The 16155-nt window shown below is 40.2% G+C and overlaps 1 protein-coding gene across 1 annotated transcript in view; it reads left to right on the forward strand.

Moving 5' to 3' along the window:
- Positions 1 to 13614, forward strand: part of LOC137984016 (nuclear factor related to kappa-B-binding protein-like) — a 42601-nt gene extending 28987 nt beyond the window's left edge. Inside the window, exons 22-30 of the mRNA XM_068831227.1 lie at positions 300 to 443; positions 1683 to 1739; positions 3593 to 3716; positions 4598 to 4671; positions 6527 to 6686; positions 8145 to 8498; positions 8951 to 9013; positions 10438 to 10515; positions 11872 to 13614. Coding sequence (XP_068687328.1) covers positions 300 to 443; positions 1683 to 1739; positions 3593 to 3716; positions 4598 to 4671; positions 6527 to 6686; positions 8145 to 8498; positions 8951 to 9013; positions 10438 to 10515; positions 11872 to 11909 — 1092 coding nt within the window. The 3' untranslated portion in view covers positions 11910 to 13614. The remainder of the gene's footprint in view (positions 1 to 299; positions 444 to 1682; positions 1740 to 3592; positions 3717 to 4597; positions 4672 to 6526; positions 6687 to 8144; positions 8499 to 8950; positions 9014 to 10437; positions 10516 to 11871) is intronic.
- Positions 13615 to 16155: the final 2541 nt, after the last annotated feature.

Below are 16155 nucleotides of genomic sequence, written 5' to 3' on the forward strand. Positions count from 1 at the left end.
TAGGTCGCTCACCATAGCAACAGAAAAACCATCTAAGAAGACCACATATTTTGTACGGAAATGCAAAAACAAACTCGGTGACCACCATTCCCCCCCGTTGTTTGAAACTGATCATTAGGGTGAGATGAGATCGATTCAGCAAAATTACAGAGAGTTCCCTGGAGCACATTTAGAGCCACCTTAAATATTTCGATTGTTAAGGTAGCTCTGAATTATGAAATTCGCAGTAATGTGAGATGACTGAGTGACCAATCATCAATTAACTTTTCACATTACTGACTGAGTTGACGTCTGTTTAGGGTGTTTTCAGTAAAGACACCAATCTGAACAAGGCGCGGGAACACTCTCTTCTAACTTCATTGCGTCCGCCTTACGTCACAATATTAACATTGGTCAGAGATGCTGCTTCTAGACTACCAAATGGAGAGGGGACCAGAGCCGAGGTAGGGTGTATTTCTCAATCCCAAATTAGTCCAGCGGAAGAAATAATGTTCACTATCAAGATTTTGTTTCAGTTGATCAAGAAATGTCTTTGTATTTAAAAGCAACACAAACAATAAATTAACCGTAACATGTTTCGGTTATTCAAGATGGTGGCGTCTGGGAAATTTTCAAATGAAATCAAGTAATTCTGAAATACATTAATTTTAGAAACACTTTCTTTTGAAAACATTTTCCAACAAATTTGATTGTTCACATTATTTCCTGAGAATGAAGATGATTGTCAGCTTAAGAGCTGTATTCTTGATATACCACCAAATTCTCGTGACTACCCATGGGACATGGTGTTTGCAATCGCAAAAAAGTCTATTGGACCTCCCTCTCCCCCATACCAATGTTGATAATTTAGGGTACATGTGCAAACCTTTGGCCGTTTCTAAACCAACATTTGATTAGTGGGAGTTGGGGAAAGTGTGGAGAAATTAATATTTTATAACACAGACAAATACTAAGGGAATGAGCATTTTATAGTGATGTGTTTCATTTTCCAAATGAGTTTCGATCTCGGGAATGAAGGAACTAAAATTGTTGCAGACATGTTTCAGCAGAAACTTCAGCCTTCGTCAGTGAAAGTGTTGCATGATCATGCAAACTGAATATGAATATCTGATAAATGTTAATGGGGACAACGTGTAACACTTGCTCTCGAGAGGTGCTATACACTCTTAAACATCCTTCCCACGCGAACAAAAATCCAAAGCACTCTGACTTCCTTAAAAGGGAACCTCCAATCTGGCAACTGAGTCATTTTAAGCCGAACGAAATTATGTGTGGAATCTAATGTGTTTGAATTTATCGGAAAAAAATGAATTCCAGAATCACTTATTTTCTCTTTCAAATTTCTCATAAAGTTCCCGAATTGTATCGTTTTTCTTCAGCCCAGGTTGTCCAACCAGTAAGCCAGGTTTTAGTGCTTTATTCAGAGTTTACATTTTCATTATTTACCTTAAGTTCTTGCAGTTCTGTTACCATGGGAACTGTAATTTTTACATGCAGGTATTTCGAATTTAGCTGAAATATTACTGGTCTTAGCCAGTTGCAATTACATTTCAGAAATTTCTCAGCCTGTAGTATAAATTTGATAATACACGGGTCAGTAGATGAGTATATGCTATTTAAAGAATCGTAAAGCGATGCCATGATTGTTTGTTTTCACTGTCAATTCTTATTTGCGTTGGCAGGTCTGCGAGCTTTTAAAGGATTCTCAGTTTCTTAATCCTAATTCATCCGACCCTCAGGTTAGTAGAATTCGCCACTTATGTCCAGAAATGCACATAATTCAATATCCGCCTAATTTTGAGACTCTACACAAAGTGTCCTTTTCGGTGTAAACGTTTGCTACCTATATTTCTTGCAATGAGGTTAGTGTAAGGGTTAGCATCATTATGAGGATAAAAACAGCTGGTTACAGTATCTTTACTTGTACTCGGAGGCCCGTAGATTTTCCTAGATAAGTCAGGAAGAGGAAAGGACCTCTGCCAGCTGCCTTGACTCTCTTTGGTTTGCCGCTTATTCACCGAAATGGATAAATGAGGCCAGTTTAAAACCAGTGAAAGCAATTGGGCCATGTTAGAAATAATATTGCTGATCAAATTCGTGCCCATAGTTCATTGTTGACATCCTTCACATGTAACGGTAACAGCCATAGACGCTAGAGCGGATTTTCTTGTGAGCATTGGGCGATGGGTTTGACTCTGTGAGTTGTTTGACACTGATCATCTTACAGCAAGACAAATGAAAGAAAAATTGGAATCGGAGCTCCTCGAATTTGTTGCATGATCACACTGTACCTTTTATCCAACATGTAAGTCAATATTTTCCTCGAAGATGCTCTGCAACTTATCGCGAAGGTCGGTGTGATGTTTTGGGTTAAATGTGCATCCTTTTGTGACTAACGACTACTGCCCAAATCTTTTTTGCAGCTTGTGTTTCAAACGTCACCTTTTGAAATAAACGTTTTTGGAGCACCTAAAATACCAGACAATACCTTCGTGGCATTGCCTTAATTAAGACTTGGACTTCGCTTTTGTCCCGCGCACACAACAACTTCACAGCTGCATACTTGTGTCGGTTTTCTATGAAAGGGAGCCTGGATGAGGGTTGCTACATTTAAAGTCAAAGCGGCCGGCAAAGGTCCCTTCTTCCATCTGACGTATCTAAGAATATCAAAGGAGCCTCTGCTCACAGATGACCGGAGTTTGGGGAGACACTTTTTGATGTTAATTGTTTGTATTCCCAGGCACAAGTGATGCCACAGGCACTCCAAGCTGAGTGTGAGGGAAAGCCAACATGCCCGACAAAAATATAAAGATTTGTATGGGAATCTCAATAAAAGATTCTCAATTAAAAACCCTAACCTTATTGCCATTGTGGGTCGCTTCCTTCCTGTCCACATTCAATGTGATTTGAGCCATTTTTTGATTCCTCGCTTGTCAACGGTATTACAAAATCCCCAAGGCTGTACACTCCATTCTGGGGAGATTATCAAATTGAGTCAAAATATTCCTGGATAAAATGTTCCCATGGTTACAATTCAACATCAAAATCAATTGACAAAGCATGTTTTTGAAGTTTGTCAACAAGAAGGAGGCATGACTGTGATTGGACGAGTGAGATAATGTATCCATGAAGAGAAAAGCAAAGGGACTTTTCGTGACACTTATTGAAATGGACATATCAGCACTTAGCCATGCAAACTCTAGACATCATTCGTTTGAAGGCTATACTTCCTTGCTGGCCATTACACTATCTGGTCATGTAACCTTTTGATCCCCGTTGTGTACATTTGGGCTCCGACTTTATGATGCTGGGGTCAGTCGTAAGATGCAGAGTTGGTGTTGACAACTTCGTCTTGGTGAAAGTTTGGGGAGGCGTTTGCGGTAAGGCTAGATGGGCTCATATCCCTGTGGAGGAGGGGAGAGTTGAAGTTTTTGTACAGCAGCCTTGTTTAACACAAAGTTCGCGCTAGAAAGGAAATTGCTTTTGTTTGTCTCTCTTTTTTTTATACATGTCTGATAACTCTACACTTAGCAGAGTGTGTAAATATGTGTGGTCTTTCTAACTTTCATTCTTTTTTTTTTTTTTTTTTAAGATTCACACTGTAGTCAGCGGTGCGTTGGACCGACTTCACTATGAAAGAGACCCTTGCGTGAAATATGACAGCAATAGAAAGGTGTGGATCTACCTTCATCGCAGCCGCTCTGAAGAAGAATTCGGTAAGATACCAGACAAAACGTGCTTCTAAGGGGGGTATAATAGCGTTAGCACGTACCTCGAAAGTTTTTTTTTTCTAGAACTGATTTGGTTAAAAAAAAAAAGTTCTGGAAGACGGTTGTTTGAACAATTTAGGTATTATAATAGTTTTTCAAGGAAAGAGTGATTTTCAGATCTGTGCCAACGTCAGGAATCATTTTGCAGCGTTTGTGCTTAAAGCCCGTGAGGAAAGACCTTGAGAGGTCATTCAAAATTGTCCCAAAAATCAGAGACCAAAAATGCTAAGTTAGTTAGATTTTTGAGGACTTTGGAATTGCAAACAAATACATTTCAATAGTAAACCTACATGTAGAAATGTCCCGAACTGAAATATTTGTATTTTGGGGACAGAAAAAAGCCGTGGTGTCCGAAATGAACATGTTTCACAAATAAAGGAAATGTATATTTAAAAATACATGAGCCCAACAAATTAACCTGCTCCCGACTGAGTGGGTTTATAGCTCACGTAGAGCTTGGTACAGCATTGCACCGGCATCGTGGAGGTCGTTGGGTTCGAATCCCGTTGAAGTCACTGGAAGTCCGTAAGAGACAGTTGCTAAAATTGGCCAGATACTTGTAAGGATCACTTGTATTTTTCGTTCATATTTCACAAATATTGCTGAGTTCAGGATTCGCTCTTTGACGTAGCTGTGCAAACTCCTGATGTAATAGGACTAACGTGTCCTGGCGTGTGGGCTCCCATGAAAGGCGTCTGTGTCTTTGCAGCCTTTGTATCTGGGCAAACAGCGTAGAGGTTATTGCACGTATGGATATAGACTACAGCAGATTAAAATAACCGTCGAAGATACTTCAAAGCTAACAGTTCTGTTGTTCTTTTTATTAGAGAAAATTCACCAAGCAAATGCCGCAGCAGCCCGAGCAAAGAAGTTACAGAAACCTAGGGTTTCCAGACAACCGGTATGATGTGGGGACGTGTTTCTTTGTTGTGCTTATTTGTTTTCACGGCATTTGAATTCTCCAATGAAGTTGACGTTGGATAGCAAACAAAAAAAATACACTCTGCTTAACCCCTTGACCCAGAGGATTGATCAGTATGTAAATTCACCCCTCCATTTTAATACCCTATCAGGTAGACATGTATTGAGAATGAAGATTATTATCGGTCTTGAAAAAGCTGCCTGCGGCCTCGGGCAGTATTTTCAATACCTCGGTCACAGGTTTTCGCTATAGGGACCTCCCAGCTGGCAAATGACATATTTATTTGAAGTGGAGGCTACCTTGTTATAGGAAATTAACGCTCCATGAAATTAAGGTAATGGACTTTCAAATAACGAAAATTAGCGCGAAGGAGGAAGAATTTTACAATAAAGGAAATTAACACGAGTAAGACACAGTTGGACCAGTGGAGTAGATTTATTTAACACTGGATGCAAAAAATAAACACTGAACAAAACTAAGCCCTTTTGACAACAAAACAGTCCTCAAAATTCTAATTATTTTGTAGGGTTTAATGGAAGAAAGAAAAGCTTGTACCTTATTTTATTGTTTTTCTGGTGTATGCATGCCTTGAAAGATTTCAAAATTAGGGTTAAAATAATGGAAATTAAGAGTGCGGAACTTAACGCTTCACTTAATTAACGTCTCGGAAAATAACACGTAACATTAGTGCTACTTAAATTAACGCGAATTTTAACGATTCGTGTTAATTTCGTAGAGCGTTAATTTCCTATAATAAGGTATAGACTTAAGGGAGAAGTGGTCCTTGCACTGAAACATTCAGGTGGCTTCAATGAGATTTGAACCCAAGACCTCTGCGATGCCGGGGCCAACTGAGTTATCAAGCCACCCAGTTGGTAGCAGGTCAGTGTGTTGGGCTTATGAAATCCCGTGAATGGATCAATTTCTACAAGAGAGGCAATTGCTTGCATTGTCCAGATAAGTGCTATAATTAATCACTTCTTTCAATTTCGTCTAGAACCAGCAATCAATCAATCAATCAATCAGGTCGAGTTAGCTCGGCTCTCATTGATAAGTTCTTTCCATCTATCGCTGTCGTCCATTAAGTTTGCGAGATCTTCATAGGTGCACGCTGTATCAGCAATCAGTTGGTCAACGTATGTTTTTCTTGGTCTTCCACGACTGCGTTTACCATGAGACATTTCCCAAAGTAACACTTCTGAGGACAGTTCATTTTTGCTACGCCAGCAATGTCCAGCAAAGCGTAGTCGTTGTTGGCGAATCGTTGCAGTGACACGAGGGATATTTCCATACAGTTCTGCATTGGAGAGATGGTCGGTCCAGGATTTGTTCAAAGCTGCTCTTAACATTCTCGTATATGAACCACCAATCTTTTTCTCGAGAGCCGATGTCAGTGTCCAGGAGATCGAGCCATAAACAAGAACAGATTCGACTGTTGCTCTGAAGAAGTTTCTTTTGAGCTGATCTGGTAGATTGGACTTCTAGATATTGTTCATGCCATTCAGGGCAGCCCAGGCTTTTCCAAGTCGAATATTGACGTCCTGCTCAGTGGAAGCAATAAAGCTGCCAAGATAATTGAAATCGTTCTCCAGGTCGATAGTTTCCCCATTCAGTGATTCAATACTACTTGCAGCATTCTGGTTCAGACAGATGAATTTCGTTTTTGTTGCGTTAACAAAGAGACCAATCACTTTAGCAAGATTTTCAACACTATGAAGAGTTGCTTCTGCATCTTTGATGTAGTCTGTCAGTAGTGCAATATCATGAGCTTAATCTAGAACCAGCACTTGAATATAAATTCATGTCGTTCACTTTTTTTTTTCCCATTCAACAGAAGAACAAAGATGCTACACCGACCTTTCCTTTGCATCCAACACCTGTTCCACCAAAACAAGAAAAACCAGAACAACCTGTTTCTGTGTCGATATTACCACCCACGGTGCCGATGTCAGCACAAAAGTTAACGCTGACACCCATCCAACTAAAAGATCACGGTATGTCGCGTAAATCCTTCACTGTAACGCAAGTTCGAAATGATATGTCGGTGTCTTCATTAGAAACATAGGTGGGCTTTTTTTTATTTTGTTCATGCAAAGGGTTCTGCAAAGCGAAGCAGGCTACCTTCTCTTACGATTGCATGCTTTTTAAGTCACCTTTACCTCGGTCAATCTCTGACGCTGTCACGCGATTGAGTTACCTTTTTTTTTTTACTTGTTTTCCTGTTACCTACGCAGCAGCCATATCCACTCATCAGGTTTAGTCCAGAAAACAGTGGATGCAAATATACATAATGACAAATGTACATAATAACGTAAAAATGAAACGCTATATAACACAATAGCGCTGCATGCTAATTCGGTCCAAAAAAGCAACAAGCTAAAACATGCTTTAAACATGCATCTGAGATGCATTATATTTGGTTGCAACGATGCAGAAGACCAAAAAACGAAGATTTCTATCCCTAAAATTCCCTGCATTCCTGTATTGACGTAACTGGACAGCTATTTCCAGTCTCCTTACTAGCGCGGTTTTGTACCCTACTGGAGTTTTATAAGGCTCAAAGACATAGGATAAAAATTGGTATGGGTTTTTTGGTTGCTTCTATCTCTGAAACTATGATGTTTCGATTGAGTAAATAAAGACAAATCTGTCATAAACACTTTAACGATTTATGCGGTTTGCATGGGAAAGATAACATTCTGCACAAAAAGGCTAATCCTTGTTTATAAGGAGGAATATCAATAACATGATCTTAGTTTGGCTACCTTTTGTGGCCTTTTGTCCATTTGAGTTGTTCTAGGCTGTTTTTGAGATTTGCCTCTTCATTAAAAAGAGCAAGGCTGGGATTAATTGGAAACCTCTGAAACCAGTGATCGCTCCTTGATGTAGGGCAATTTAATCCGAAAATTAAAGGCTCTCATGGTGTGGCCTTTTGTCCAAACGCACAGAAAGATCAAGAATAAACCATGTAATATAAATGCCCAGGGACCGCAAACAACCTCTATGTGCTTAGAACGATGTCTGGTTCCACGAAGTAGCCTCCACTAGTCCTAGATTTATAATGAGCAATGACATTCAGTCTTAACACGACCTTTGGAAGGTACACCTTAGCAGCCTGGCTTGGTGCCCGTGGTGACAGGACAACGGGATAAAGTTCAAGAAATCTGTTCTTTGCCACACACCCTTAGAGAAGTCCACTTACGTCCAGAAAGGCACGCAATCGCAAGAATAACAAGTATAACAAATCTGCAAAAAAACATAACGAAAATAACAATTATAGCAAAAATAACAAAACAAGGGAGCGACATTGGCAAATGAAAGGGAAAGGGGCTTCACAAATGTAACAAAAATACCGAAAATAACAATTACAGTGAGGTATAAAATTCTCACCAAGTCATTAGAGTTAGGCTAGTGCAAAGTGTAGCGATTACTTATTCTTGCTTTCATTGCAGATCAACCTCCAATAACAGTGCCTCCGAGAATACAGCACTCCGCTGACCCAAGTCTTGCTGACTCACCCAGCCGAAAAATCACCAGTGCCTTGAATACGCATACAAGTGTGCTGAATACCGCTGACGAGTCTGTTACCGGGAGCCCGGTGCAGGTGTCAGCTCATGCTGGAGTTGGAGATGATTCTTTTGGTGAGGTGGAAAAATCACGGGAAGAAATCTTGAGTAGTGATGAGGATAGTTCAGATGGAAGCAGTGCAAGTGAACATGAAAGCGAAAGTGGAAGTGCAGGCAGCAGCAGCGACGGTGAAACGGAAGATAAAATGCATCACCAAGGGGGAGGGAAGACTCTGCCAGGTTTGTAATTTTGCAGTTACGCAAATACACTGAGTTTTAAATCTTGAAAACAGTTCTCTCGCACCGCCAGGAAACCGCCTGCTGCAAGCTGTACAATAGGGTACTTAGCTTTTGTTTATCTCGCCCCTTTTCTGGCCTTTTTTTTCTCGTTCTCTCTCGTTCTCTCGTTCTTTTTCTTCCTTTTTTTTTTCCTCATCTGATGAATGAAGAGTTTGGTTTACAAAAGTGAAAGGAAGAAGTTCATTTTTCGATTCAGGGTAAATTTAAGTCAATATTCCCTCAAAAGCTAATATCCGGTAAAATGACAGGAAATGAAACAGTTTTTCAACAGCCAATCAAATGTGGCCTTCTTTTTTGGATTTGACCAGAGTCTCTCTTTCCCGACCGCTGGTCAAGGGAACGCTGACTCTGGTAACCAAAATGTGTCTCATTTAATTCTGTTGTATGTTTAGGTGAGGACCAAATGTTTGCAGTAGCCAAAGATCAAGAGGACAGTGAAATGATGGACCACGGAGGTAATGGCAACAGTTAGCAAACAAGCGATTTAGCTCCTGCTTTTTCCATGAAGAGAAGAGAAAGCGAAGGGAGAGAGCAGCAACTTAACCGTGACCATATCTATACAAAATCTCAATCTTTTTGGCTTTGCTGGATTTTTACCATAATGCATCGCGCTTTCGTCCAGAAAGTACTGCACAGCAACCAGAATGCATTGCTCCATGGATGAGCCTCGCTTCGAGCAGGAGTCACAAACACGATGACGAACGATCATCGGTCTCGTAATTAAATATAATGAAGCTTGTGCCCTCTCTTGAACTCGGGCTTGTCTTCTAAGTTCAGATAAATTCCTGGGCATCTCGATCTGCCAAAACTTGCACATGGGTCATTTAATCACAATCAAAAGTTTCAAAACATCAATCACGCATACTGTGACCTCTAACCTAAACAGCATTACCGGATTTCCTTTGTGAATTTAGCTTAGTGCAATGAAAAAAAAAACGGAACTTTTCCTGGCGTCCGTCTTCAACAACTACATATGAACCGGGCATCGTTCTCAACAATCCAAACCCTTTGTTAACGTGGGCATTTTGACTTTGTTCGTCTACATTTTCATCGAGTGCTTTGACTTTCTTTGCCGATGTTTTCAATATTTAGGAAAACCAGATGAATCGTTCTCGATCAATGATTGTCGCTCAACATACTTCTGGCTTGTTTTTAATAAGCCAATAGGATCGTTTGTTTTCCCTCACCGTGCGATGTGAGATCTTTGTAGTCAATCTCAAATGAAACATGTTTTATTGCCCAAGTTATTGTCGCTATGTTATAAAACAGTTGGTCCATGGTTTCAGCTGTGCGTCTATCGAGTTGTGCATGCACATGAGGATTGCTAAGCACTCAAAAAGCTAAAGTCGCGCGACGCAACTCTTACCCTTCTTTCGTGCTTAGCAACCTCCCGTTTGCATCCATAATTCGATAAACGCACGCTAACCGTGAACCAATTGTTAAATCTACCTGTGTCGGTGAAAGTGGTGGATATTTACCTCCATTTCGGTAAATGATAGTTAAATATTATGGCTTTCCTCGCCTTAATCCCACCCCCTCCCCTCCCCCAAGAAAAAACAGTGTTGAGACATTTGCCAATCTTCCTAAACAACATTTTTTTTTCTGGGTGGGGAGGGTGAAGGGGGCATAGTAGGCTATCTTTTCAAGTGGTGGTCTAGAACTTCAAAAACGGGGAAAGTCTCAACTCTTATTGTCCGCGAATGTAGCTCCAGGGTCCAGACCCAATGCTAACTCAGTCTGGTCAAGATTTGAACGCAGGCTACGTTTATGGAAAGACGAGCATTCTTGCCACTGCACGACATAAGGCATTCTCTGGTTCATAGCTTCATTTCGAATGAAGCAGTCGCTGGGAATAACGGAATCCTTATTATTTTTGCAGTGTATGGTGAAGAAGACAGTGGAGGCCACATCCAGGGAAAAGAGCGAAAGTATAGCGGTGAAACAAGCAGCGAGCAAGGTAAATTGTTATAATTGACATTGTTTGTTTCCTTGTCGAGTATAATGTCTGTTTGAACGAAGCATCGTTCTCTGGCGGGTCTTAATGCAACCATTTTGAACCAGAATTTGAACGAAGGTGACGCTGCGTGCACAAGCAGCCGAGAATGGTTCACAGTGGCAATTTAACCCTTAAGCCCCAAAGGGCCGCCCATTGACAAGTAAAATCGTCTGGTGTACAATCGATAAGTTGCTTTATTGGTAGTTTTGGAGTGGACCTTGACGTTGTTAATGATGTGATAGAGAACATGTGAAATTTCATATAAATTATTAGAACTTAGAATCACATACAATTCCCCAAACGGCCTTTTCGCGCCCTGCTCGCGCTAATGTGTACGGCCCTCACACGGGGATTTTCCCAGTAGTTTTACAATAAAAGCGCGCACGGGGCCGTTTGGGTCATGTGATAAAGATCCTCATTATCTTTTATTCTTATCGTTATCGTTGTCGTTAGTGTTATCGTTGTCGTTATTGTTATTATTATCGATCACGCATTCACGTATTACTGGATATAATGCAAACTTTCAAGTGACCAGCTCCCAGTCATGGCTTGATAGAAAGCGCAGCGTAGTCGCACGGTTTGAGTCCCGTTCAAGGCTGGATTTTTCATGCTTCTTTGCAACTGTTCAAGTTTTTTTTTCTCTCTCAAGAGAAATTCAAGTTGAGCGAAACACATTTTTTTTTTAAAAGTGGAATTTAGTTTTACATGTAAACGCTTACCGTTCAAAGTTTACTGAACAATCACCAAGCCGATCGCTCAAAGAAATGATGCCATATAGTAAACTTACTAAGCTCACTTGCTCTGGACCGTACTTGGGAATATTGGCCACCTTAAAATTTTCCACTGAGTTATGAAGGCGGCTATGAATCCGGTCCAGAGATAGATGGCTTCTTTCTTGCCATGGTGACTTATTAAGGCCTGGGCAAACGCTCGCAACATTTCAACGCAACATTGTTGCATGATGTTGCGACATGTGTTGAATGGACTGCCCAAACGCACGCAACATATTGCAACAGGGTGGCCAAACGTACGCAACATGTTGTGTCCAACAATGTTGCAAGATATTGCTTTGAAATGTTGCGAGCGTTTGGCCAGGCCTTTACGTCGCATCAGTGAGTGCGTCGTGTTAAGCAATTATTGGCATTTTACATGGTATCATAACTTTGCCGTTACATGGAACAGTTGGATAGATTCATTCCTTCCAAAAGGTACAGTTTGTTCAAACTGTTTAAACTGGTTCGAACCTAATAATTAGGTTTCTTCATATATGTACACTTGCCATTTTTAATGTTGTTGTTTCCGTTTGTTATATTTCAGGGTCAGGGAGTGATAGCGACTTTAGTAATGTGGACTAGATAACTTTTCTTAAGGTCGACTGGAGCTTTCTCAGTGAATTAAATGCTTGAGTAGGTAACAAACAAAACTGCGGGCTGAAGAACTGAAGTTGACCAACGCTCCGCTGCAGAAAATCTTCAAAAGCTATAGAGTCACTGTTATCTTCCAACTGAGGGGAAAAAAGATTATTCGAAAATGATAAAATTGACTCTAGAATGTTTTGACTCGAACAGCGGAATCGTTGATTGCTTGACTGCTCGCGCTTCGGCATGTTTAAATATTTTCTCCATTTCACGGACTCAAATAGCTTGTACACAACTCATACTGGTAAAAATGCGTAGAATCAACCACTCTTTAATCGAGAAGACCTTACGTCAAACGGTAAATTTTCCTTCACAAACCAGGACAGTAAATCTTTGATCGCTGTAACTCAATCCAAAGCCTGTAAGTTCATCATGCACGTTATCCTGATTACCCGGTATGCACCGTTTTGCCGAAAGAGTCAATAAAAAGTTGAAAAAAATAGTAATAATGGTATGTCTTGACAATTCAAGTTAAATCATTTCAGGTCTAGAACTGGCACTGGAGGCCACTTGGGGGGAAAAGAGCGAACGTATGGCGGTAAAATGAGCGGCAAACAAGATAACGTGTTCCTAATAGAACTTTTTTGCAGATACGGCAGCCATTTTGATTTCTTTTGTTTCAAATAGCTATTATGGGATGCCCAGGGGGCAAGTACATATTAATTTGCCCCCTTAGCATCCCATAATGTCTTTCGAAACCAGAGAAATCAAAATGGCTGCCGTATCTGCAAAAAGGTTTATTGGCACTGGAGCGGCTTTCCCTTTCCTCGAGGATATCCTCTATATTACCTAAAGAGCGTTTTCCGTTGGTTTAGACAAATATCTATGCCATTATAGAATTCATGCCAATATGACTTGCACACTCATTCCTTGACGCTATACGCAAATAGAGAGTCAAATCAAGTATATCGCGATTATTCCACCTTGCACACTTTGTACAATACGGGCAAACTTTCTTGTAACTGGTCTGGTTCGAACGGTTTTAAAGTAAACATAGAAAAGGAATGCTTCGTTGTTGCATGCGCATGTTGTCAAAACGCAGAATTTAGTAAGTTTACGTAGTTGTTTTGTGGAGTGCGGCAAGGAAATGTACTTAAATGTATGCCGCACGTGCAGCACGTTTATTTTTCCTTTTTTAACCAATAATATTTTTTGCTTTGTAGTGAAGTTGTTGCTGTAGCCTTCTTTGCTCCTGAAACGCCTTAATGCGTGCCACACGCGTACGTGCCAATAATTTTCTTGCATCGTGGCGTTGACGAACGACAGCGCCCCAAAACATTAAAATGATTGGCTAAAAGAGGAAAACTACGCGTACGGGACGCATTTTTGCACATATTTTTCCGGCTCTCTGTACAACAACCACGTAAAATCACAAAATGTTAGGTTTTAAGGACAATATAAGTGTACAGATTTGAACCTTTTATTCTCTATTTCTACTCTGTAACCGTTCGTACACAATCGATTTTTAGGATAATTTCCCAAAAGGGGAACAAAGTGAACGATACGGAATAATCGTGAAAGACTTAACATAGTTCAAAGTTATATTTCGAGGTGACGCTTTGTCGACGTCGCTGTCGTAGGACTTAAAGTCCCTAACTTCTCTAAAAAGGAACTTCATAATAAACGAATAAATATAGAAAAGGAAAATGGTGTAAATTTGGGTGCTTTATTCCATTGTTCCATCTGTTGGGTAGTCTTGTATGTGCTTTTACTCGGGCTTTCCTGGGGAAACCTTCCCTCCATAGTGAAATTTCGGTTTCGGCTTCGGCTTCGGCGACGTTAACCGAATCGTATACATGGCATGGCTGTTCAATGGCTGATTTATCCTTTATAACGCATGTGAGAAGTTTAAGCCAACGAGCATGCATGGCATTCAACGAATGACGTCGTTGAAAGTAAGCACATATGCAATGTCTAATACGCTCGCGGTAGGCCCACAATAAAAGATGTCGAGCGTTTTCGGAATGGGCGAGTTTTACGAGAGATCGCTTTACGAGTGAACATAACGAGAATCATGTGATATCAATGAAGCTATCAAACAGAGAAACCACGTAATCATGATCCTATATTTCGAAGGGATCGTGAGCCCAGTGAAGAGTAACAATACAAAGTTCGGAACGTCTAGATCTGAGAAGGAAGAACAAGAAGGTTAGAAAATTTGACCATAGACACTAAATCCAGCAATTGCGTCCAATGTCAGGAGAACGCAATTTCTAATATTGGGAATCCTGTGCATAACGTGACTTTTTTTTTCGTTCGCTCTTTAAGCGCCATCTTAAATTACGTTATAAGTGCATGCGCATCTCAGTTTTGATACGTCATATGGACAATTGACGATCGCGCACCTCGTGATTGATTGTACGGACTCAATTTATAAAACACACTGCAGACGTTTGGCAAGGGACAAAAAAGGAAATAACGTTTCGTTTCCAGAATAGTAAGGGTAGGAGAAAAGATAAACTACTGTAGTGTGGATCACTCGGTCCATCATATTTATTTCGGTTCATCTAAAGAAACTCGAGAGAAATAAAGAAAGAAATGTGGACGCAAACTCTCTGAACGGTGAGAAGCCTGTCAAGGAATATTAACGATTAAATAGAAGAACAGATACTTGTTTATGTGGAAATACATCGAATACCTTTTTTCCTTCAAATACCACTGCGTAACTTTTCAAATTCCGTTTTGTTGTGAATCTTCCATTACTTTCGTTACATCCGAACTTAGGCAGTTACCAGTACCAGCTTTAAAATAACTGGTTCCTGGTTAACCCAATTATTACTACGACTCGCTAATGCAAAGACTGTTTCCATTACTCATTAACACTAAGAGAGAGCTTTGGATTTTTCAACAATATATCGCTTTAATCTAGCCCAAAATCATTAAGGTAGTCAAAACTTGACCCATTTCCTTCGCTTTTTTATTTTGTTATTATTTTATTAATACATTACACACAATCACTAGTTACGACTACAGCTATCACTAATACAATACAGTACTAATCTTAAGCGAAATTGGCAACAAACAAAAAAGCATAACATCCTGACAAAAAAAATGCAGAGCAAAATATATTTCAAAATACATTAGAAAGAGCTTTGATTCATGGCTATGCAAATCGACTTGAAAAAAAAACTGCAACATAAACAGGTTGAAAAAAGAAGAAAAAACAGACCACATCGTTTTAAATTCCTTTTCACAACCAGAGTTTAAAAAGAAACTTTTTTGATTTTTTCCGAAACAAGGGAAAGAAATTATTAAAAACATATAACTTGCTATTGGGAGCGTTAACATATAGAAAATACTTTCTAATAATAACTAGGTGGTTGAGGGCTAAACAGAGTGCATGCCAAATCTTTGTGTATAATGCCTAACACGATTTAATTTTTTGAAAGGACAAGTCTTGAACTGACAACCCATGAGAACCAATCAATAAAATCCTTCCAAAATGAAGTGGCTTGTGCACATTCAGTGAAAAGATGTATAATTGTGTGATCAGCTGGACAAACAGAACAGCGAGGGGATTCTTCCTTCATTTTTGTGCGGTCCTGGGAACTAGTTAGGGGTCACGTGACCCGTGTCGTGTCGTTATGTTAGTCTGAACCATGTGCTGGTCGACTTGTTGTGTTCCGTGAGGTTATTTAAGCTGTTTAGTCACTCGACACACTACATGTTTGGCGTCGAGGAACGTGTACGAACGCACACTGCAAGGTAGACAAAGGGAGGGAAGTCTACGTGAATCATGCCCACGTTTGGAAAGTTGGACGAGTACAACGAAACTGAAGATTGGCGCCATTACATCGACCGTGTAAACCATTTCTTCGAAGCGAATGAAATCACAGATCCTGACAAGAGGAGATAAATTTTTCTGGTTTGTGTGGGAGCGAAAACCTATAAACTGGTGCGAGCTTTGGTTGCCCCGGAAGATCCAAAGAATAAAAGCTATGAGGATTTAGCAAAACTCCTCCAAGACCATTTTATCCCGAAACCTTCGGCTATTGTTCAGCGATTCAAGTTTGACACACGCTCCCAACAACCAGGTGAGATCATTGCAGTGTTTTCAACCGAATTAAGACACCTGCCTGAACACAATTTGGAATTACGTTAGATGCGATGCTTCGTGATCGGTTGGTGTGTGGTGTTCGTGATATCAGAATACAGCGCCGATTATTAGAAGAACCCAAATTAA

Source organism: Montipora foliosa, chromosome 13 (genome assembly GCF_036669935.1).
Source record: "Montipora foliosa isolate CH-2021 chromosome 13, ASM3666993v2, whole genome shotgun sequence".
Lineage (NCBI taxonomy): Eukaryota > Metazoa > Cnidaria > Anthozoa > Scleractinia > Acroporidae > Montipora > Montipora foliosa.